Raw genomic sequence first — 23725 nt, forward strand, 5'->3', positions numbered from 1 at the left:
CTGACCAGTGGGATGAGGGTAAAGGAGCGGGGAGGGGAGGGGGTTCTAGTTGGACCAATAGCTTGTGCTTTGGTGTGAGGGACTTGTTCGTGGCCCAATGGAGGCCAGGTTGAGGTGGGCGGGCAGCTTCTGGGCCGGTGCCTGCTGCGGTGGCGGCGTAGAGTGATTGACTCAGTCAGGCGGGCCAGGTGCGGGGCTGTCGCGATGCCCATGTACAAGGTGAGGCCCTTTCACGGGGCGCCCGGGGCGGTGCGGGCCGAGCAGCTCCCCACCTGTATGTACCCGATGCAGAACCTGCACCGCGGCCCGGCGGCCGCTGCGCCACTGCACCAGGTAGGAGCCGAGCGGGAGGAGGGCTCCTGAGGAGCGCGGCCGCCGCACGCGAGCGGAATGGAGGCCTCCTTGCGGGGAGCGGCGGGGGGTGGGCTTCTTCTAGGCTGGGGCGGGTGGCAGCCATGGCGACTGCCTGTCCCTGCGCCGAGAGGGAGCGGTCCCTCGTCCTGCCCCTGTCCCCGGTGAGGCCGGCCCGCTTCCTCCCGGGAAGGGTCTAAACGGCCCCTGGAGCCGGGCCCTGTGGAGTCTTCCCCGCAGGGAGGGACCCGTCTCCGTTGTGGGGGTGGGGGCGAGAATCCAGGCAGCCCGCGGAACCCTCAAGCCCGGGGGTGGGGGGGTCTCCTCAGTTTCTGCACTGGGGGAAGCCAACCGTTGCTTTGTGTGGCCACTTCCGGGAAACCTTCGTCTGGTGGAGCTCTGTCCCGGCCTGCCCGGCTGCGTGCTCTGCAGCGTCTTGATAACGCCGCGCCTCCTTTGTCAGCAGTGAAGTTTGCCTGCCCGTAGTCGCACGGGGTCTGACTGTGTGAACGCTGAATGTTGTGGGACCTGTACTCTCAAAGCCCTCTGCGGATCTTACTAGTCTCTGTTTTACTAGTGGGGAAACTGAGACAAGAAGGTAAAACGTCTTTCTTGGGGCCACAGAGAGTCATAGGCAAAGCCTTCGGGGTTCCTTGGCCTGGACTCCATCTCTCTTCGTGGAAGGGTGTTTCAGAGTCTGTTTTATTTTTTGAAATTAAGATGTTGTGTCTTGCCTTTATGGCTGTGAAGGTAACCATAGAATGTGAATCAAATGTAAGGTGATAGCATTGTTATCCTGAAAAAAGAAAAGGAGTACTTGTGGCACCTTAGAGACTAACCAATTTATTTGAGCATAAATGTCCTGAGTTTGGTACCAGTCTGCAACAATATTTTTGAGAGATGTTAATTCCCTATGCATCTTAATGGATTATCTACTCAAAACCTAAATATGGCAGTATAAATGTCAACATTGTCAACTATTTGCTGATTATTTTAGCAGACATCAATTTTATGTTCTTTACGCACAGTCTCAAACCAGCTTGCCTACCTGGGTGCCAAAAGTTCCAGCTCTTCCTTTCCAGTTGCCTGACCTTTCTGTTTCCCTGACATCTTTAGGATATTTTTAAAACTTCTCCATAGTGTGTTGAAATGAAAGGTTTGATGTGACTAGTGTCAACATAAATTCGTATGAGACTTGTGCACAGTTCGTTCAATGATACACATTAATTGTATTGATGTATTGGATTTGAGTGAAAATTAATTTAATCTAATTCTTTCCCTCTAGGAAGAGGTTGACCCATCACTTCTAGCACTTGAATCCCGCCAAGAAGAGATCTTAAAACGCTTGTATGAACTTAAAACTGCTGTCGATGGGCTCTCAAAAATGATACAGACACCAGATGCCGACTTTGATGTAACGAATATAATCCAAGCTGATGAATGTGCTCCTTTGACTGCAAACACAGCAGACCTAGATTCAATGCTTGGGAAGGCAAGTCCAGATTGGTATATTATCAATATACTTGTGTCCAGTGAATGAATTACCTTTCATGAAGAGGTCTCTGATCAGTAGTTAATTTGCTTTGCATCCAGGTTTGAATAAGAAGGGTAAAAAACTGCAGGCTAAGTAAAATTTGAGATACTCAAAACTGATATGTACAAAGACCTACTACTGCTCTTTAAAATAAAATCTGTTCAGTTTGGGTTATTTGAAACCTCCGGATCACAGAACTGTAAGCTGGACTAGTTGATCTTGAAATTATGGCCATGGCACTAAATCTTAGTTCTGCTGAAGTTAATGGACTCTTTACCTTGGACTTCAGCTAGAACCAGGTTTTGACTCATAATGAGCACTGTGTTTTTTATTTTAGAAATATTACTCTTTGGTAAGGAAGTTACTTAAGCAGATATTGTAAATGTTAAAAAATAAATGGAATGCTATAAGGTTTACGATATACAACTACATGGCCTGATAAATTTCTTGTTCCACACCAAAATGTACTTATTGAATGTCTCTGCAGTGCAATGAGGAGTTACACATTAATATCTGCTAAATATTATTTACTTTTGGTGCAGGATTATGATGCTCTGAGAGATATTGTGATCAATGCAAACCCTTCTCAACCTCCATTGTCACTGTTAGTACTGCACAGTCTGCTGTGTGAGCGTTATAAGATTTTATCAGCTGTTCATACACACTCATCAGTGAAATGTGTGCCAGAAAACCTCTTGAAATGCTTTGGTGAGCAGACTAGGAAACAATCACGTCACGAGTACCAGTTGGGCTTCACTCTCATTTGGAAGAATGGTAAGAACAGCATCTAATTTACAGAAGGGGAGTGTTGGCTTGCAAATGGTTAAATAGTTCTAATTTCAAGCACTTGCTTCAGATGAACACAGCATTTAAAAGGTCATTCAATTTGAAAAATCACACTTCCATGTGAATTTTGTACCTACTATTGCTACAAGTAATTCCTAGGGTTACTAAAAGAGAAGTATCAGAGCCTTTTTTCTGTGTTTCCTTTTGACAGCAGTTTGTGTATGCTCAAATGTGTGTTGTTCAGGTGTATCCCTCATCTGCTGCTCTGGAAGGAGCTTCCACGAGCATGCTCTTCCTCAGCTAGGAAAGAAATGTAGGGATGCCAACCCTCCTGGTTTCGTCAGGAGTCTCCTGGTATCACACTTGATCTCCGGAGGCTACTTCAGCCAAACCGGAAGATTTTGGGCACTAACAGTCTGGCACGGCAGCAGGGATAAGGCAGGCTCCCTACCTGCCGTGGCTATGCACTGCTCCAGGAAGCAGCTGGCACCATTCCTGTACCCCTGGGTTTGGGGGAGGGCAGGGGGTCTCTGCGTGCTACCCCCGCCCCAAGTGCTGACTCTGCAGCTCCCACTGGCCAGGAACTGTAGCCAATGGGAGCTGTAGGGACGCTGCTTGCGGAGACCCACTGCTAGAAGGATGTGCTGGTCACTTTTGGGAGCCGCCCGAGGTAAGCTCTGACCCCCTGACCTCTTCCTGCACCCCAATCCCCTGCCCCAGCCTAGAGCCTGCACCCAAACTTCCTCCCAGAGCCTGACCCCACACCCCCTCCCTCACCCAAACTCCATAGGTGCTGGAACTAGTAGTGTTGGGGGTGCTGCTGCATTATATACATTATATACAGGGTTTAGTTTGGTTCAATGACTCTCAACACCCCCACTATGCAAACTGTTTCAGCAGACCTACCAAACTCCCTCCCAGAGCCTGACCCCACACCTCCTCCTGCATCCAAACTCCCTCCTAAAGCCCAGGCTCCCTCCCACACCTTAGCCCCCTTCCCTAGCCTGGTGAAAGTGAGTGAGAGTGGGGGAGAGAGAGTGATGGAGGGAGGGGAGGATGGAGTGAATGGGGGCGGGGGCTCAGAGAAGGGATGGGACAGGAGCATGGCCTCAAGGCAGGGGTGGGGCAAGGGTATTTGGGTTTTTGCGATTAGACAGCTGGCAACCCTATATACCAGTAACAGCAGCAACAAAGATGAAATAGCAGAGGCAGGTGTGTACACAGAAAAGTGAGGAAGGAGTAGGCTTGAGTTGAGTGCTGCTCTTGAGCATGCATGAAAGATCCTTTAATAGAGCAGGTGAGCAGAATTTTTTTTGTTTAAAGTGATTTTGTAATTTGCCTCTTATAGTTTGTATAGCAACTTCCACCTTCTCTGTATGTGTGTGCATATATCTATCTTCTTACTATATGTTCCATTCTATGCATCCAACGAAGTGAGCTGTAGCCCACGAAAGCTTATGCTCTAATAAATTTGTTAGTCTCTAAGGTGCCACAGGGTTGTTAAAATAAATTGATTTGGGAAGGCACTCCAATATTATAGTGGTAAGCACCATGGGAAAGCTCAAAAGGAAATGAATCATTCTTTTTTTAAAAGCAGTTCTTGAATAGCATGCAGTAAGGCAGGCATGGGGCCATGCATTGAGCAATAAGAAAGCAATATTGAAGAGCTGCTCAGAGTACTGAATGAAGCAGGGATCCTGTGGGGAAAAGTGTGATCATATAATTAAATTATACATATATAATTAAAGACTACCATAATATATATACACAAGTTGGCTGAATTAAGGTTGCAATATTCAAAAAGCAAGAAAGGTATACACAAATAACCCCTGAAAACAAATTCTGTTGGATAGCATCATCTTGAATCCATGCATTATTCATCAGTAGAGCGGGAACCCTCACAGACCTCTGCCCCTGGAGTTTATGGAGTAACTGATAGAAGTAGTAGGTATCCTCTGTGTACCAGCCTGAGAGTGGGGTACACTTTGTCTGAAAGCTGCACAGATATTTGTTGACACTCAAGCATGCTGGGTTTCATTCCAGGCTCTGTGGAGTGGAGTCTAGTGGGCAAAAAGACTCCTCTCCTAGCCCTTGGCACTCTTTGTTGGAATCAACCAACTGTCACCTCCACATTGCCTAGGCCCAATGAATCACGGAAAGCATTAGAGAGTTAGGTACCTGCTCTTAAGCAGTTTCCTGGACCTAGCACAGTCCAGAATTCACTACAGGGAAAGTTCTGCTCAGCCTCAAATGGCAGCATGCCCACTGAGAACAGAATCTTCAAGGAATTTAGCTGTTAAAATCTAAGTCCCTACTGAGCATGTGGAAACTGATTTTTTTAAAGGCTTAGAGCTTGGCCAAATTTGGATGTATTATCACAGCAAAAGCCCTCTTCTTTCCCAAACTTCAGGGCCCTGCTCCATAGTATTGGGCAGTGGAGGAAGGAGGTGGTGCTAGAACTTCTTCCTGAAAAGGTAGGCTGAACTTAACAGAAGCAAAAGGTATTTTTTCCTAGACTCATTCTTGGAAACAGCTCAAATGTGTTTTTTAAAAAAAACAAAAAAACCTTGAGACTGAGACAGACACCTAGAATGGAAAACTTCAACCCAACAGGGCCAGTTATAAATAACTGAAAAAAGGGTCTTCTAGGGAAAACTTTAATAAGCAGCACTAGCAACCCTGCCTCTACTACTAATGAACCTTCTCCCTATATGTAATGTAAACATTTGTGATGCCAAGTGTTCTTATTTTTGTCTTAATTTCAGTTCCCAAGCCCCAGATGAAGTTCAGCATTCAAACCATGTGTCCCATTGAAGGAGAAGGAAATATTGCTAGATTTTTGTTCTCCTTATTTGGCCAGAAGCATAATGTAGTCACTTCAACTCTGATAGACAGTTGGGTGGATACAGCCATCTTCCAGCTGAAGGAAGGTAGCAATAAAGAAAAAGCAGCAGTCTTACGCTCCATGAACACCACCCTTGGCAAGACATCCTGGCTGGGGGGAAATGAACTCACTGTAGCAGACATCGTGGCATGGTGTGCACTTCAGCAGACAAGTAGCTCTAATGCTGTCCCAGCCAATGTACAGAAATGGATGAAGTCTTGTGAGAATTTGGTACCTTTCAACAGTGCCCTTAAACTATTAAAATGAGTTTGCACTCTTCAAAGAGGTATTCTGTAGTTTTATTCCACCTCATGCCTGCTGTGAAAGTCTCGTCTAAAATGTATTTTAGTGAGATTGTTTTTTGAAGTCTTTGATCAATTGTAAAATCTTATACCAATAAAGACATCACAGTTGCCTTTTGCTTGTAATCTTATTTGTATGAGATTAAAATAAACACAATAGCCTGTGGTGCCAGAGCTGTATGTTAGACTAGTGGTTGTAAGTGTTGAGGGCATGTTTTGACCCCAAGCTATCCTGCACAGAGATCTAGGAGGCTTAGAGCTAAAATGCTAAGATGTAAACATTAGGCACTCCCCTGCACTGGCAACTGGGGAGAGGTGTGTGATCAGAGGCCACTAAAAAACAGCTCCAGTCACACAGTGCCTATGGGGGGGCAGGGGGCTAGAATGGATAGTAACCCACTAGGGGGAAAGGGTACAGTGGGGAGCTACTACTTAAGGGAGAATACCAATAACTAAGGCTACATTTGTGACCTCTCCATGACTTTTACTATATACTCCTAACTAAAACTTGGGCATAGCTCAGCTTTGTGGCAGTGTGGCCAAATCCATGTCAGTGGCAATTGACCTGGCACAGAGGGTCACAGTATCACTCAAACTTTGGCCCAGTTAGCTCCCCACATCATGATGGAGGCACGGTTAGGCCAAGCCTGAGCAAGGCTGTGACCCCTTACACCAGGTTGCAGTGCCCAGGCAGCCCCACAACCCAGTGATGCATTCTAGCAAGTTAATTTTGGAGTGTTTTGTGTTCAGAATTCCCTCTACCAACTACATAGACAAATGTACTTAACATTTACATCTTATAAAGAAGCATGACATGTAATTTATAAATTTCAGAGTAGCAGCCGTGTTAATCTATATTCGCAAAAAGAAAAGGAGTACTAGTGGCTCCTTAAACACTAACCAATTTATTTGAGCATAAGCTTTCGTGAGCTACAGCTCACTTCATCGGATGCATTCAGTGGAAAATACAGTGGGGAGATTTATATACATAGAGAACATGAAACAATGGGTGTTACCATACACTATAACAAGAGTGATCACTTAAGGTGAGCTATTACCAGCAGGAGAGCAGGGGGGAACAGACCTTTTGTAGTGATAATCAAGGTGGGCCATTTCCAGCAGTTGACAAGAACATCTGAGGAACAGTGGGGGAGGGGGGTAATAAACATGGGGAAATAGTTTTACTTTGTGTAATGACCCATCCACTCCCAGTCTTTATTCAAGCCTAAGTTAATTGTATCCAGTTTGCAAATTAAATTCATTCCAATTCAGCAGTCTCTCGTTGGAGTCTGGTTTTGAAGTGTTTTTTTTGTTGAAGAATTGCAACTTTTAGGTCTGTAATGGAGTGACCAAAGAGATTGAAGTGTTCTCCAACTGGTTTTTGAATGTTATAATTCTTGACGTCTGATTTGTGTCCATTTATTCTTTTACGTAGAGACTGTCCAGTTTGACCAATGTACATGGCAGAGGGGCATTGCTGGCACATGATGGCATATATCACATCAGTAGATGTGCAGGTGAACGAGCCTCTGATAGTGTGGCTGATGTTATTAGGCCCTATGATGGTGTCCCCTGAATAGATATGTGGACACAGTTGGCAACGGGCTTTGTTGCAAGGAGAGGTTCCTGGGTTAGTGGTTCTGTTGTATGGTTGCTGGTGACTATTTGCTTCAGGTTGGGGGGCTGTCTGTAAGCAAGGACTGGCCTGCCTCCCAAGATCTGTGAGAGTGATGGGTCGTCCTTCAGGATAGGTTGTAGATCCTTGATGATGCATTGGAGAGGTTTTAGTTGGGGGCTGAAGGTGATGACTAGTGGCGTTCTGTTATTTTCTTTGTTGGGCCTGTCCTGTAATAGGTGACTTCTGAGTACTCTTCTGGCTCTGTCAATCTGTACTACACCTCCAGAAGTGACCTTACAGTAACAGGTGAAATGACAGAGAAACCACATCTGACAGGGCATAACTAAATTATGCCTGAAAGACAAATACCATTAAAGTACAGACACAGGACAGCTGTTTTGACATTTATATAAAAAATTTTACATAATTGTATAGGTTTTACTGAGCTACTCATGTATATACAGTCTGATACTCTACTTAAACTGGAGAACCAAGCCTCTTGTGCCTATCTTCTCTCTCTTTTTCTCTTGAAAGCAATTTTATTTTCTCCTTAAGCTTTTCAATTTCTTCCTCTTGCTGCATCACCTTCTGCTGTAGACTACAAATAACCTGAAAGCAAAAGACAGTTTAAGAAAAGTCATATTGGAAGAATCCCTCTTAAATTTGCTTGCCACTAGCTAATACACCAAGCCAACTAAATGTTTTCCCCCTTGAAAATTTAACTTACTCCACAGACAGAAGAAATACAAGTTTCACTGATGATAGGGATGGCAGTAGCAGACATTTGTTAGCTACAGCACTAGGGGATGGATTTTTCCTTCTGCTACAATACCAAGTGGCTTATGTCTTGCAGTCGTGTCTGAACTTTTCCTGTCACGTGCCACCTGCTCCCTGTAATGGAATCTGTCCACATTCCCCCTCCCATTACTGCACAGCTGGCATAGGTGCTGGAGCTGGTGCTGCTGCACCCCCAGCTAAAAGTGGTTTCCATTATATACAAGATTTACAGTTTGGTTTAATAGCTCTCAGCACACTCACTATCCAAATTGTTCCAGCACCCCTGACAGTTGGCAGAGCTGGGGGCTGAACTGGGCATGGGGGAGGAGCTAGAGCAGGTGTGAGTGGCGCTCCCTCCCCACTCCTATGGGGGCTAACTTGAGCCTTGCCACATGCCCTCCCCAACCTTTGCATGCCCCTGGGGGAGAGTGGGGGAAAACATCCCACAGTTTGGGGACCACTGTTTTAAAGGGAGATGACTGAAACGTTCTGAGGTTAGAGCACAGCCCTTGAACCAGCATAGCAGTGACTCAAAAGATCAAAATTCGAAAGTCGTAAGTTTCAGAGTAACAGCCCTGTTAGTCTGTATTCGCAAAAAGAAAAGGAGTACTTGTGGCACCTTAGAAACTAACCAATTTATTTGAGCATAAGCTTTGCATCCGATAAAGTAAGCTGTAGCTCACGAAAGCTTATGCTCAAATAAATTGGTTAGTCTCTAAGGTGCCACAAGTACTCCTTTTCTTAAAGTGGTAAGGGATCTCCTGATAGGCTTTGTGGTAGAAGCACAAGAGTGAAAATCCTGAAAAATTATGCCTTCGGCAAAACAGATAAAACTAACAAAACCTTGTATATGTTAACTTATTTTCATTGTTGCATGTTAATTAGTAAAACTTTATATTTCGAAACCAACAAGATTAGAAACACTGGTGTAACACTCCATTCTCATGCAGTGGTCTTAAGCACAGTAATCAGAAAAGCACTACATTTGTTCCATCATTCAAACCATCCTTAAGTTGTAAAAATAGCAACAAGGGCATGCAAACAGGCAGAGGGAGAACAAAGCTCTGTCAGCACAATGCAATTTTTTATGTTCCTCTTGCATAAATGCATTTTTTCAGCTGTATGTTTTCTTTATCCTGCACTAAAATAACTTACATTTTCTGTATTATGAAACAGTTCACTTTCAAGAAGCTGAGCAGCAGTTGGTCTCTGTGATGACATCTCACTGGTTAGCAACTTAACATACTTGGTTTGTACTGGCCATTTGCTGCTAAAAGAACTAGGAACATGGCCATTTCTTAAACTTGTCAGAATTTTGGTTCTTTCCATTTCTGTTCCAAATGGCTGAAAAAGTTCTAGAAGAATTACACCCACACTGTACATGTCTGACTGGAAAAGGGGAAAAAGGTCTACAGTTACATTTATATTCAAAATAAAATTTTCAGCGTACACAGTTTCTAGGAAACAATATCAGGTGTTGAACACAGCATCCTAAAGGTTAACAGACTGGCACTTTGCTAAAGACAGTCTTAGCATACACATTAACAACCTCATCACAGGAGGTGCACAACAAAAAGGCAGAACTGAAACCTTGGTGTCAGCCAGTAATGAGGAAACTTTACTAGCTACAGTTTTCAGAGTAACAGTGTAACTGCCCAGCAGGAGGCCTAGAGTTTTGTTTCTACTCCCTAACAAGCATTTCTTTTAAAAACAAGTATACATTTGTTTCATTACATTTAAGTCATTCATTTTTAAATCTTTTCTTTTTAGAGAAATGTTACTCTTAAAATTAAGCTCTGAAAAGACTCAAAGCCATATGATTTCTTGAAAAAGATGTATTTAAGGAGCAAAGACAATCACGCTGTTAACCTAAAGAAAGTACATCAAAATAACAAACGCTTGGCAGATAGTACTTCACACTAAAGTATTTTTAAAACTCTATAGGAAAAAACAATTGTCACTACCTTGAAATCATAGTGAGATCCTTGCAACTGTTCAGGTGAAGCATACAGACAAGTACCGACTCCTGAAGTATGTTTTAGTCCTACAAAAAAGAAACTGAATTTAAATTGCTTCAGTGTCTCCAGTTTCATTTATAAAAATTGATAATGATTTAAACAATCCTTTCAATAATGCATAGCTAATTTTTTAATTGAAAACCTAATGTGTTTTTTTAATTACCATTTATCTTCTCTGTTGTTAACCAGTGGTTTGGGTTTTCCTGTATAATATCTCTGCAAGCCAGTCCGAAATCTCCTATTTTCACATGGTGGTCTGATCCATGTAGAAAAACATTTCTGGGCTACAAAAATAGACTGTATCAATCTCTTACTTTAAAAAAAAATGGTTTTTTTAGTATTCTGAAGTAACGTTTCTCTATTTAAGTTCCACAAATTGTAATATTCCTTCTAGTCTTCAGGATGATAAAACCGAACAACACCTATAATAGTTAATTACTAATTATTTAACATCTGCATTAACGACCTAGTAAAAGAGAGCAAAAATGAAATTCACAGGTGGTGTTATATCAGATGATGATGCAAACACCAGTGGAGGCAGACATACAACACCAGAGGCTCTAGAGAGAAAAGAAACATGGGCAAAGAATAACAAAACAAGAATTAACATTGGAAAAAATACAAGCTTACAGACTTGAGGGGAAATAATATTAAACTGATCTTTAACAGGAGGGGGAAATCTGACAAACAGATCTAGCATGATAGTGCACAGCAAATTTAGACCATTTAATGTATGATAGGGCAGCAAACAAAAAAAAATGTGGACTCTCTATACTGAAGCATAACATAACAGTTCCTCTTCTCCAAATGGCTCTAGTGACCACATCTCCAATAGGACATTCAATTCTGGGTAACTCATTATCAGAAATACACTGATAAATTGCAAAGAGTCTAGCAAAGAGCACAAGGGATTAGGAGGCAGAAAGTATTGATATATGAAGAAAGATTAAAATATCTTAATATGTTAAATTTAAATTTGGCTATATGACCATTAAGATAGAAAATGCTAAAAAAAAATTAAAATACCTGCAAACTAAACCAAGAAAGGAGAATTATTTAGTGTGTTAGAAGAGTATGGTATGAAATTAAATAGAAAATTTAGGCTGCATACCAGAAAATAATCTCCACAGTGAAATGTATTAGGATGCAATACAATTCCCCAAAAGGGAAGTAAAAACCCTATTGCTTGATAAATGAACTATACAAAATAATCCTGCCCTGGTTGGGGTGAGGGGGTGGAGCCGTGAATGATTTAATGCATTGTCCACACTTATTATCTTGATTATTTTATAGCAACTCTAAAATGTTACACAAGCACTGAGGGAATGTTATATACTTAAAAATACATCACAATAATTATGTCCGACAAACATATGAAGCAGACAAATATCAATTAGTATTCTGCTGGTAGTTGTAACTTTAAAACCAGACTTCAAATCTGTTCTAGAACCAGACATCTTGCAACATCACAAAGAGTGATACAGTTCCCATGGCAGAGTCCAAAATTCTGCCTTTTCTTTGGGCCATGTATTCTCACTACAACCTAAATTTATCTTACCATGGGTAACATAACCAAGGGAGCCAGCACACCCACAACTGACTCTGATCCTTTCACTTACTCCCTTTCTTCCTGTAGGCGGAAGGGATTTAAGCCACTCCAAGCAAAACTATATGAAGCAATAATGAAAGATGACAGCACCAACATTAAAGCTTTACTAGCACACCAACCTGTCAATGAACCACTGATTGTTTGGGATAACTCTAAGTGCAGAAGAACACTGTCAATCCAGGTAACCATTTGACCTACATTATCATTATTTTTAAATCCACAGAGTTAAGATGCTATTTAAAATTCACAAAATAAATTCCTCAACTAATTAATTAAAAACATCACAAGGTTAATATTAAAAAATGGGGGCTTCTAACTCTATATTTGACTGGTTAGATCCTACTGGGTGTTCAGCTCTTGATAACCAAGACTATTTATTTTGGGTCTAAAAATATGGATTTATGAGTGCCTGAAATTAGGCTCCTCTTTTTAAAAATTCCTGACCGAAACAAAGCCATCTGACATTCACTTTCCATCCATAAAAAAACCCCATTCATAAATATATGAGGCAGAATAAATCCCACAAGCTCCACAATCTCAGAAAGTAGTTTACTATGACCCAGCGATTTGACTCAATTGTATGGTCAAGTAATTAACAGACTAGCTACAAGACATCTGTGAAATTCAATGCTATACCTTCTAAAAAAATGACTGATCATAAAAACAAAACATCTTAGGTTTGCTGGTAGAGACCCCACTTACAAATGGGAATTTTATCACTGTAACTGGTTTGTGTCATATTTTTCAGAATCAAGAAATGTATTAAAAATGGTATTTCTAAGATATGCTAAGTTTTGGTGCCTGTCAAACTCAAGGGCTACTTGATAGTGTTCATCTAAACTAACAGCAGTGAAATTCAGAGTTAAAGCTGCCACTCACTTCATCATTAATAATTCTGTCATAAGTATTGCAGAAGTCACCGACCAGCAGAAATCTTACACACAGTACCTGTTTGCTCAAGCTCTCAGATATAGGCTGTATTCTGGCCCTCTTTTTTCCTCCCTGCTACTGCAGTATAAGAAGCCAATTGAGTACTAAGACTGTGATAGAAGAAAATCAGCCAATAAATACTCTCCTTTCCTTTCCTTTTTCTTTAATTAATTTGTATTCTGCAATCCTACTGATTAAATTATTGTAAAGTATGAGTTTTAATTTAAACCCAGACAATCGACAAGAACATCTACACAAAAAACTCTCAATCTCAGCTACGAGGAGGAAGGGTCAGGAAGCTCCGCCTTTCTCTCAACTTTCTGGCTGCACCCACACTGCCAAGTGGTTTATTTCACTAGCAAACCTCCCAGTTTGCCTGATGCCCATGACCAGCCCAAAGCATAAATTAAGAGAAATCACTCCCAACAGCAAGGAAGCTGTGGTACAAAGTTCCCACATGAAAAGCCAGATGAAGATGGGAGAGACTGGACTAGGTTGTCAGAAGCCACATATGTGATAACCATACATATGTTGAACAGTGAAAAAAACCTCTATTAAGCTTCCAAGAGTAAGATGAATGGGTTAAAAATATGGGTGTAATACAGTATAGAATTAATGATAACCATCAGTAGAGCTCCAGTTTTTCTAGCCTTACTAATACTGTCCCCTTCCTTTTCATCGTTTACCTAGCCACAGCTCTATCCTGAACAATCATTTAAGCCTGTACATACTATCATGAGATAGTAGTGTGTATCCCTGTGGAGTAAGGCATCAACTCCCCAAAAAGATATGGGCATCATGAAAAAGAGATTGCTTAACTGTGTTATTTCTCCTCTAATTATGAACTGTTAGTACAAAGGATTCCCAGTTAGCCAGTGTGTTTGTAACAGGATGTGCTGACTCAGGAGTTATCTCTGTCATTTATATTAATTGAGCTCTAATTGAAAGACAGGCACTTGACAGTGGCTAATTAACCACGTAGGGGTACTCCCAAGGGACTAACAAGGTAGAAGTAATCCCAGCAGTTAGGCCTGTAAAAGCACACAAGAAGGAAGTACAGGAGGAAGAGTTGGGAGCCTTAAGGAAGGCAGAAGTAGGCAGGACTAGCTGCTGCTACGGCATCCTTTCCTAGAAGCAAATGGAGCTGGTGACTCACTGTCAATATGAAATACAATAAAATTCAGTGGTGGTGATGGAGACCTGGAGTGGTTAAGGCCTCAGGGGAACACCCCAAGACAGTGTTTTATGCATTTTTACAATAAATTCCAATTAAACAGAAGGCAGCCATTTTCCATGGAATGTCTTCATTAGGAAGGGATGTCAGAACATACCAGATATGTACAGGAACACAGCACAAATGCACTACTATAGTCAGCCTGGAACTCATTTACTGTACTACCCATAAGAAATGTATGAACTTTCCCATTCATATTAAAAATAGGGTATTATTTATGTAGCAATTTACCATCATGCCAAATAAGTAAAAAATTCTGCCCACAGAAAACTCAGTATCTGAGGATATAAGTGAATACAGTAGATAGAATTAATACAAAACATGATGGGGGCATTTCAAATGGTATGTATCAATCTAAGTGGCTTTCTAAGTGTTGCCAAGGATGTTTTGGCCAGTATTGACTGGAAGATTGTCCCAAGCATATTGGGGAGCTTGAAACAAAGCAAGAAGTCAGAAGCAAACACAGGGAACATTGTTGGATGATGGTTTCTCTGCCTTCCTAAGAACACACAAATGCTGTTATTTCAGTCTGCATCTGTAAGATATAGTGTACACTACCAAGAAAACTACAAGACTGTCAGAAAGAATTGGGGTGAAGACAACTACTATTAAGAACAAGAAAGGTGAATAGTTAAAATCCTTATTTGGGAAGAAATGGACAGACAGGGGATATTTCTTCCTAGTCTTCTTTAATTACAATATTGTTACCGTTATTGCTTTATAATAAGAAAAGCAGAAGCGTAAGATGTAAGTCAACATACTCCTAAATCTGTAGGTAGCACAAACACACATACAGCTCACGGAACAACCTTGACTGAAATCCCAGGAAGGCAGTCTGTCTTTGACAGTTTCAGGATGGTACGTTTACCCCATCTGCTCACTAGACTCAGACAGATGCACATGCACAGCTTTATATCTAACACACACACACACACACTAGGTGACCCAAATTTCTTGATTTTATCTTTTTCAAACAATGAATGATTAGAAATCTTAAAAGCCCAACTCTAGAAAAATAATCAAATTTCTAATATTCAATCCTTAACTACTATAATTATGGACACACTTGACCACGCTCTTTCAAGTAAATTAATATTAAAATTTAAATGTTCAATAGGCAGATAAATCAGAGTTCTTTTTTTTTTAAAAAAAATACAAGGTTCTTAAGTATTATTTGCAACTAAATTCTGCAGAACATATTCTGCTATTGGTTTGATGCTTTAGTGGACCAAATTCTGCAATCTGAGATGTAGACAGCAAGTATGCCAACATTATTCAGGCAAATGCCTCCCTCTGCTCTCATTTATCAAGGGACTAAGGAAGACTGGTTACACCTAACCTTATCCAGCGAACACATGCTTGTCACAAACTGTACTAGATAAACTAATTCACCTTCAAGCAAAGTCAGACTGTAGATTACAAAACTCAGAAATATATTAACAAATACATATTTTTGGTTCCAAACAGGATCAGTCTATTCTTCCAATTCACTTAGCTGCCAAACACAGAAGAGAAAAGAGCTTGCGTTGTTTGCTGGAATCTGGTGCTGACCCAAAAATAAGGTAGGGCATTTGTAGTCACTCTCACGTCAAGAATATGCACAATTGCATATTAAAGTGGAATATAATTTTAGGGCTCCCTTAGTGATTAAGATCTTATATTTTTTTTTTACAGGTGTTGATGTGCAGGATTTTCCACACTATGTGGCAAGATCTCTGGAGGTCATAATTTTGAATGTGGAGTTTTTTTATTTTTAGATCATTTAACATATGCAGAAATACATAACTGAAGGGACACAGGATAACATGGACACAGTACACAAATTAGGGTAGAAAATGTGAATATGCTCACTATACTGCCAGCTACTGTGGCTACAAATAAATGAAGGAAGAACAGATATATCTCAAACTGAAAACAAAGCAGGAAAGACAAAGGACTGGACAAAAATGGGTTAGTCCCAAATAATAAATAATGTAAAACAGTGGTTCCCAACCTTTTTTGATGTGCCACTCACAAAACAGCCAAAGAATCATCCCATCCCATAATCTTTTGACCACAAAGGATTGTGGAATTTAGGTCGTGAGTATAGTAGGAGTTTCTGCCTGCCTCCCAACATACTCCTCTTTATGCCCACGCTTTGCTCAACTCTGGGGTAGCAAAGATCCTAGGTGCTGTGAAGTCTTCTCCCTTCCCAAGCTCCAGAGTTGAGCATAATTAAGGCAGGGAAGAGAGAAGCGGAGGAGCAACTCTGTGACTGGCTGCCGGGGTAAGTAGGGAGCTGTTCTGCCTGTCACCAACCCCAGCTACTAGGTTTTAGTGACCCAGAGATTTTGCTATTCTCTCAACTGATGGCATGGAACCCACTGCCAGGTCATGTCCTACCAGTTTAGCAATGCTAGTCTAAACTGTTTTCGCTGTTTAAAATGTTTTACTTTGATACCTTTACGTAAGCTACTTGATGTTTACTGAACTTAAGAGAATTAACTTATTACATTTTTATATTTTAGAGATAACAGAGGTTACACAGCACTTCACCTGCTACTACTACACTGGCCAAATATTTATATAACTGGGACAGACATCTTGACCAGACTTCAGAGAAACCTGGCAATTACACAGAGTAATGCAGAAGAATGTCTTCGTATCTTGTGTGAGAAGGGAGTTCAAACAGACCCTGAAATGGATAGTAACTACAAACACAGCTCCTTGCATTTAGCCTTACACTCTGGAGCCTCTCGAGCTATATCTATTCTAATTGAGAATGGTGCCAACATAGATGACAGAGATGAGTTTGGCAAGACAGTGCTTCACACTGCTGCAGAGCATTTGAACAAGGAGGTAACAGAAACTTTAATCACCTGTGGAGCAAACATTAATTGTACTCTTCCAACTTATGGAAAAACTGCTCTTCAGCTTGCAGTATGCACTGCATCATCTAAAGCAGGCACAGTTTTAGCTGCTGATATAGATTGCATCCGTTTACTGTTAATTAATGGAGCGAAAGTAAATACTCAAGATTGTGAAGGACGAGCAGCTATTCATGATGCTTGCTTGGGAGGAAGAAAAGAAATAGTTGATCTCCTCGTAGATTACCATGCAGATGTTAACATTTTAACAAGACAAGGGCAATCTCCCCTTTTTCTGTTTCTTCAACACAGGTCAAATCTAAGATGTATATCACTGTTAAATAAGTTGTTAAACCTCTCATACCCATTGAAGCTAACCAATTATCAAGGAGATCTACCCACTGGACTTCTGCTCCGAGAATTTCAAATACAAAGAGACTTTCTCATAAGATTATCACAAAACATGTTGTCTCTGCAGGACATCTGCAAAATCACTGTCAGAAGAATATATGGGGAAAAAAACAAACAATGCTTGAAAAAACAACTTCCCGTAACTGTGTGGAATACTGTATACAACTACCAGGACTACTCACAACTTTGGTAAATAAATCTCATGACTTAAACAGTCACAAAGATAAATGATTCTGGAAGATTTGATTAATGTGTGTGACATATGGAGTGACACACACCTACATGAGAAAGTGAATTGAGAAACTGCTGATCCTGAAACTGTGTAATGAAAAATTAAACATGAATCAGGGATGCATATTAATACTGTATGTGTGTTTTGAATCAGCTCTTAACTTCTCTCAAATGTAATTTTAATAATCAAGGGGTTTTTTTAAACACCTAATACTTTTCATGTGTAATCACGATTTTAAGTACAATATCTAGAAAGACAGCCAATGAACTTCCAAGAGAATGGGATGGGGAAATTACACATTCAGTCTATTTCTTATGTTTTCAGTTTAAGTAGGAAAAAACCAAGCAAGATATTCTACAAATTCTCATAATTAAAGCCAATTAGTCAACAATAATCTTATAACTATATCTATTGTCATCAATCAAGGTTACTCAGGAGGATGTAAGGACAAAAGTTCTAATTTGTTAGATTTTTTAAAAATTTGGCTCTCATTGTTCTTAATGGGAACAAAGTCAAGCTGCCCTCACGGAAAATGGTGAACCCTTACGCGGTCTGGAGGTGTACTGTGAGAAGACGGTGAATAGAACCAGGGGCCATCTTGATTAAAGGCAGCATGTGGCTTCAGTGCCATTGAGAACAATAGCAGATAACCATTTGGAAAGAGAGCAATTTTTGGTGAGTTTCTCTGAAGACAATAATTTTCTTCCTTAACAGAGTCTGAAGGAAAATAAACAGAAAAAAAAATGACCATTAATACTAAAATGTAGTTTCAAAAGATACCCATTGGATCAGGTCTATTCAAGATTCATCCGTCTGCTGGATAAATAAAGCTGTGAGTTTGTCACAGAGGTCACAGACTCTGTGACTTTCCAGGACTTCTGCAGAAGCCAGTGCAGCTGGCCCAGGGGCTGCCTGAACTGCTCAGGTGGCCCCGTGGCCAGCCACACCGGCCATTGCTGGGGCAGTCTCGGGCCACCGCCCCCAGCAGCAGCAGGAGTTTGGGTGTAGGAGGGGGCTCAGGGCTGGGTGCTGGAGCACGGGAGGGGGTGAGGGCTGGGGGCAGCGCTTACTTCAGGGGGCTCCGCAGAAGCAATGACATTCCTCAGCTCCTAGGCAGAGGCACAGCCTTGGCACTCTGCGCGCTGCCTCCATCTGCAGGCACTGACCCCAAAGCTCCCATTGGCCATGGCTCCTGACCAATGGGTGCTGAAGAGCTGGTGCTGGGGACAGAGGCGGCACACAGAGTTGCATGGCTGCACTTCTACCTAGAAGCTGAGGGAGGGGGATGTCGCTGCTTCCGGGGAGGTGTGGAGACAGGTAGGGAGCCTGCGAGCCCCGCCAACACCTCCCACACACCATGCCCCAGATTTAGGGGTATATAGTACAAGTCATGGACAGGTCACAGACCGTGAATGTTTGTTTACTGCCCATGACCTGTCCATGACTTTTACTAAAAAATACCCATGACTAAAACGTAGCCTTATAGATAGAAAATGCCTAACCTGAGATCATTTGGGACATATAATATTCTGACAAACGGTGCTAAATTTCTTAAAGGAACCTATTTTAATTAATTTTAACTCTAATTAATTATAGGTTTACTTGTAAATTTTCAGCATCTTCATTCTGACATAAAGTGCTGTAATTTTGGGGATGGTGCAGTATATTCTTCATACATGAAGTGATTGAATCTTCTTTTTAAGTGCAAAACTCAGCTCAGCCTTAGCTATGGAGCCACTATCAGCACCTACATAACACAAATGGTCTTTCCTGTCTTTAATAATAATACCTAGTTATAAGGTATTTTTCAAAGGAAGTCAGTATCATTATTCCATTTTACACATGGGGAAACTGAGGCAAAGAGAGCTGAAATAAGTTGCCCAAGGTCACCCAACATGCTAGTGGCAAAGCTGATAATAGAACCCAGGTCTTTTGAATACAAGTCCAGTGCTCCATCCACTAGGCCACACTGCATCCTCGAATGATAATTTTTCAACTTACTTTAATGTCTCGATGCATGACTCCCTTGCTGTGTATATAGTATACTCCTTCAAGTAACTCTTGAAAAAATTTTAATGTCCAGCTGACATCCACAAGGTGGTAAGGACCTTAAAACAATTTAAAATTTTTAATTATTTCAGCTGATTTTGCTAAAACTAAAATGCCTTATAAATCTATGGTAAAATGGTGTGTCAGTTTATCTGCAAACATGAAGACAGTCTAAATAAAATTAGCATAGGTTAAAAGTGATTTCCCATGGTGTAAATAGGAAATTTCTTCTTTAAGATAGTGGCTGGTGTATGAGCTCTAAAGAAAGACCGCTTATATCCTCTCTCTCTCTCATCTAATTGTGAATGTGCTCATTATTCACATGTCTAATTCTCTTCTGAATCTGACTAAGCATCAATGATAATTAGCTTATGGAAACTGTCAAAAGTTATGACTTCTGTAAAAAAAAGTATTTACTTTTATCGGTGTTAAATTGGTTGCTTTTAGATTTGATTGAAATGTCCTGTGGAGTTAAAATCATAAAAGTTCCTGGTCCTCTGGTTCCTAAACAGGATCCAAAAATGTTGTATGAAAGAATAAAAGTGAAAAACTTTCAGGTAAGAGGTTATTCTCTCTCCTAGAATCATGAGTTAAGAGTTTCAAAGTAATGCAAGAGATTTAACCTCACATCCGCTATTATTCATGGAGGAGGTATGGCTAAATCCCTGTTACGGCTTTGAAATTCTCAACACTGATGTGCCTGTCTCACTGATCTCTGCTCCAACAAGATGGTGCTGAAAATGGCTGACATCTTTCTACCATTCATCATTCTGTATATCCCTATCATGTTCCTTCGTACTTGTCTCATCTCTGAACTACATAATCTGTTTTTTCAGTCGCTCTTCATTCAGAGGTCTTTCTGTGCCTTCAGTCATTTTCACTGTCCTTCACTGAGCCCTTTTTATTTCTGCTATATCTCTTTGAGATCAAGTGACCAGAACTGAACACAATATTCCAGCTAAGGGCATGCCAATTTAATATAATGGCATATTTTCTGTATTATTTTATACTCTATTCTTTATAGAGCCTAACCCACCTATTATCATACTGCCTATTCTTGTATCATTTTTAGGTTTTCAGATTTCTCTAGCCTTGACTAACCTAAACAGTCACCTACAAATTTTGCCACCTCATTTTGTTCAACTCTTTTTCTAGATTATAAATATATTAAACACTGCTCCTAGTACAGAACTCTGAGGCTCCCCAATATTAACCTTTTGCTACACTCAAAAGTGATCATTTATTCCTACTCTTGTTTCTTAGTTTCTAACCAATGGTTGTAGTTTACCTTTCACCCTATAACTACTTGGTTTCATTAACATCCTCTTGTGTGAGTCTTTGTCAATGTTTTTTCAAACTAAGAATAAATTATACTGGAGTTCTTCTATCCAATTCTCAAACAGGCCCAATCTTGCTTAATTTAAGAGACCAAAAAGACTAGTTGTAGGGAGGGAAGGGTGGAGGGGGAAACAAATAAAAACCAAGCAGGTAGGAAATCTCACTCCATGCAAAGAATATAACAAAAAATTTGTTCTCAAAAGAGATCTGATAAGACATCAAGTTAAAGACACATTTTTCATTTCAAGATTTACAGTTCTATAGAACAACCTGTGTTAAGTAGATTTCTTTTCACACTAACTATGAAAGGGGTAGAGCATATCTTTAATGCTCTGTCCTTAAAAGACCTGTCCCTCTAGATATCAACAGTCAATGAAGCCTGCTGACATCACCATCTAAGAACTCCTCTGATTGGGACCAGATGTTAAATCCACTATGGTCAATTAAAATAATGCTGTAGGAGGTTTTTCATTTTTCCAAGAACAAATTTTAAAGCTTTCAATTGCGTTGTAACCCCACTGCATTAGAGAAATCAACTATTAAGCTATCTCCTTGTCATTGAAAACTAATGTTTAACAGACAAAGCAACCACAATTAAGAATTATTACACCTGTTTTTGGAACATAGCTCATTCTGATCAACTTTGACATTGTTCTGGAAAAGGAACAAAATCTACATAATCTAAACTGCTCATTGAAAAGGGACAGGCCTGCTCAACAGCAGCTCTACTTCTCCAGATTAGTCCTATTTCTCATGCATAGTTTCACCCTTCACTTCTGGGTGAACTTTAAGTCTCTTCTACAAACACCTCACCGGTACAGACTACACACATTTTATTAAATTACTGTTATTCTGATTGAATGAAAGGGGGAAAAGGACCTAATAACCAAAGTCCATGTTATTCAATAAAGTATGAAATCTAACATATTGACTTCCAAATAGAAAATCAAAATACATTTTTTTTTTTGCCCTGTAAGTATTTATATTGTAAAAACAAACTATAAATCTTACTGGAAGATTCCTCTGTTCGCACACCACATCTTTTGTTTCTGTCAACAATCCAGTCCCACAAGGAGATATCACACAGTTGCATCTGTATATGAAGCATCAGACAATACTCCATCTAACAGGAAAATATTGGTACATATTTTTTCACTGTAATATAAGGGATGATCACTTATACAATTTTGTTTCAAGACAAATGATCTGCAGTTTTAAACTAAGATTGAGTACGGAGTGGATGGCAGATAAAGTGCTATTAAATGTATTGTGTTTTAGGTGAGAGAAGAGAATGTACCATTATTTTGCTTTCCTTATTCCTCAAATGGTACTAAGTAATAACCGTTTAAAAAGCATAATACAAGCCGTATACAGTGTAGTTATAGCCATGTTGGTCCCAGAATGATGATGATAAAATAATAAAAGCTAACACAACATGACAGATATTCCTAAGATATTCAGGCGTATCTGGGTAAGTCTATGGAAAGATTTTAGGGGTTTTTTTTCCTTTTTCAGATGGACTATGTAGGGAAGCATTCTGACCAAAGAAAATAATTTATAAGAATATCAATATTGGAAGATATATTTGTTTTGATAAATGTAATACCAGAATCAAGATAACACTGGATCTCACTGCCTTTAGAGCAAAATGCATTCAGACCGGACTAATCAATTTATTTTTTTCCCTTATAGTCAGTTTCATCTTCTGATGATGCACTAGTACAACCCTGCAGTGGTTGGGTGCGATCACTGTTGAGTTGAAATGCTATTTTCAATTACTGTTTTCAATTTATAAACATATTTATCAATTTCATATCCTCACAGGAAAACCCTAAAATTGGACCTCAACTACCCAACAATGTCCCTTTAAGATATTAATGTCATATTTGATAGATACCCAGCTGTAGTCCATATCCCAACTGATAAAGAAAGACACTGTAGTTGGTTCCATACAGCTTTGTATCGTATTATTACATAGTTTCTCCGTCTTTTAGCAGTTTGATCCTGCACCACTGAAATCAATGGGGGCTCTGCCAATGATTTCAATAGGAGCAGAAACAGGAGAAGAGCTTGTATTATTTATTAGCACATTGACTATGTAATTACATATTCAGTTTCTCAAAGTGTGTTAGTTCATTTGATAATTAGATGATTGTAGCAAACATCTTTAAAAACTTTCACAACAGATATTTTGAGAAGCAAGACATATCACTGGTTTAAAGGTAAAATGATCAGCTTTAAATAGGATTTTGATTTTTTTTTTAAATGAAGTTTTGTTATTAACAACAACTCAAAACAGAAATCTACTTTCAAATACTCTCTCCACTTTCACAACATTTTTTAATAGTGGTGGGTTTTTTTGAGAAAATGGGGATAGAATTTGTATTTCCTGATGTTTGTGGATTCACTTGCAGCCCACATGGCATATGTTCATCTAGCAGGATCTGCTTGGGAAGCCCATGTGCACTTTTGAAGGGTGGAACGAAAAAGAGCAGCATTTTGTACAACTGAGCACATGCTAAGTCCTCAGAAGTATGAATATGAAATATTCAAAAAAGAAAAGGAGTACTTGTGGCACCTTAGAGACTAAGCTGTAGCTCACGAAAGCTTATGCTCAAATAAATTGGTTAGTCTCTAAGGTGCCACAAGTACTCCTTTTCTTTTTGCGAATACAGACTAACACGGCTGTTACCCTGAAACCTATTAAATATACAATTAACGTGTTAATTAATAGTATCTTCTATTTGGTTTATTTTACATATATAAAACCTTTGCTTCCTGTCCTGCAACTGCTTCCCTGATAATC

The 23725-nt window shown here is 40.1% G+C and overlaps 3 protein-coding genes across 9 annotated transcripts in view; 2 read left to right on the top strand and 1 right to left on the bottom strand.

The window, feature by feature from the left end:
* Positions 1-65: 65 nt before the first annotated feature.
* AIMP2 (aminoacyl tRNA synthetase complex interacting multifunctional protein 2) lies at positions 66-5975 on the top strand. 3 transcript variants are annotated; one of them, XM_084640995.1, is made up of 4 exons: positions 66-219; positions 1637-1843; positions 2428-2659; positions 5437-5975. In XM_084640995.1, the coding sequence occupies exons 1-4, from the start codon at positions 205-207 to the stop codon at positions 5820-5822; spliced, it is 840 nt and encodes a 279-aa protein (XP_084497121.1). In that variant the 5' UTR covers positions 66-204; the 3' UTR covers positions 5823-5975. The 3 variants fall into 3 exon arrangements, with proteins under 3 accessions (XP_084497121.1, XP_084497120.1, XP_084497122.1); XM_084640994.1 differs by having other exon boundaries at positions 96-333; XM_084640996.1 differs by lacking the exon at positions 66-219 and adding an exon at positions 753-949.
* A 768-nt stretch (positions 5976-6743) lies between these two features.
* The window catches only part of EIF2AK1 (eukaryotic translation initiation factor 2 alpha kinase 1), a 53152-nt gene continuing 36170 nt past the window's right edge, over positions 6744-23725 (bottom strand). For 4 of the 5 annotated variants that reach the window (XM_084640985.1, XM_084640987.1, XM_084640986.1 and 1 more), the window contains 6 exons: positions 21931-22042; positions 19534-19640; positions 10434-10554; positions 10217-10296; positions 9408-9641; positions 6744-8084 (listed from right to left, as the gene is read on the bottom strand). In XM_084640985.1, the coding sequence (XP_084497111.1) occupies positions 7953-8084; positions 9408-9641; positions 10217-10296; positions 10434-10554; positions 19534-19640; positions 21931-22042 (786 nt within the window). In that variant the 3' untranslated portion in view covers positions 6744-7952. The remainder of the gene's footprint in view (positions 8085-9407; positions 9642-10216; positions 10297-10433; positions 10555-19533; positions 19641-21930; positions 22043-23725) is intronic. The other variant, XM_084640984.1, reaches the window with a different exon arrangement.
* ANKRD61 (ankyrin repeat domain 61) lies at positions 10580-17650 on the top strand. The gene is made up of 3 exons (XM_084640992.1): positions 10580-12060; positions 15511-15605; positions 16551-17650. The coding sequence occupies exons 1-3, from the start codon at positions 11830-11832 to the stop codon at positions 17491-17493; spliced, it is 1269 nt and encodes a 422-aa protein (XP_084497118.1). The 5' UTR covers positions 10580-11829; the 3' UTR covers positions 17494-17650.

Source organism: Lepidochelys olivacea (assembly GCF_965140295.1).
Source record: "Lepidochelys olivacea isolate rLepOli2 genome assembly, chromosome: 10".
Lineage (NCBI taxonomy): Eukaryota > Metazoa > Chordata > Testudines > Cheloniidae > Lepidochelys > Lepidochelys olivacea.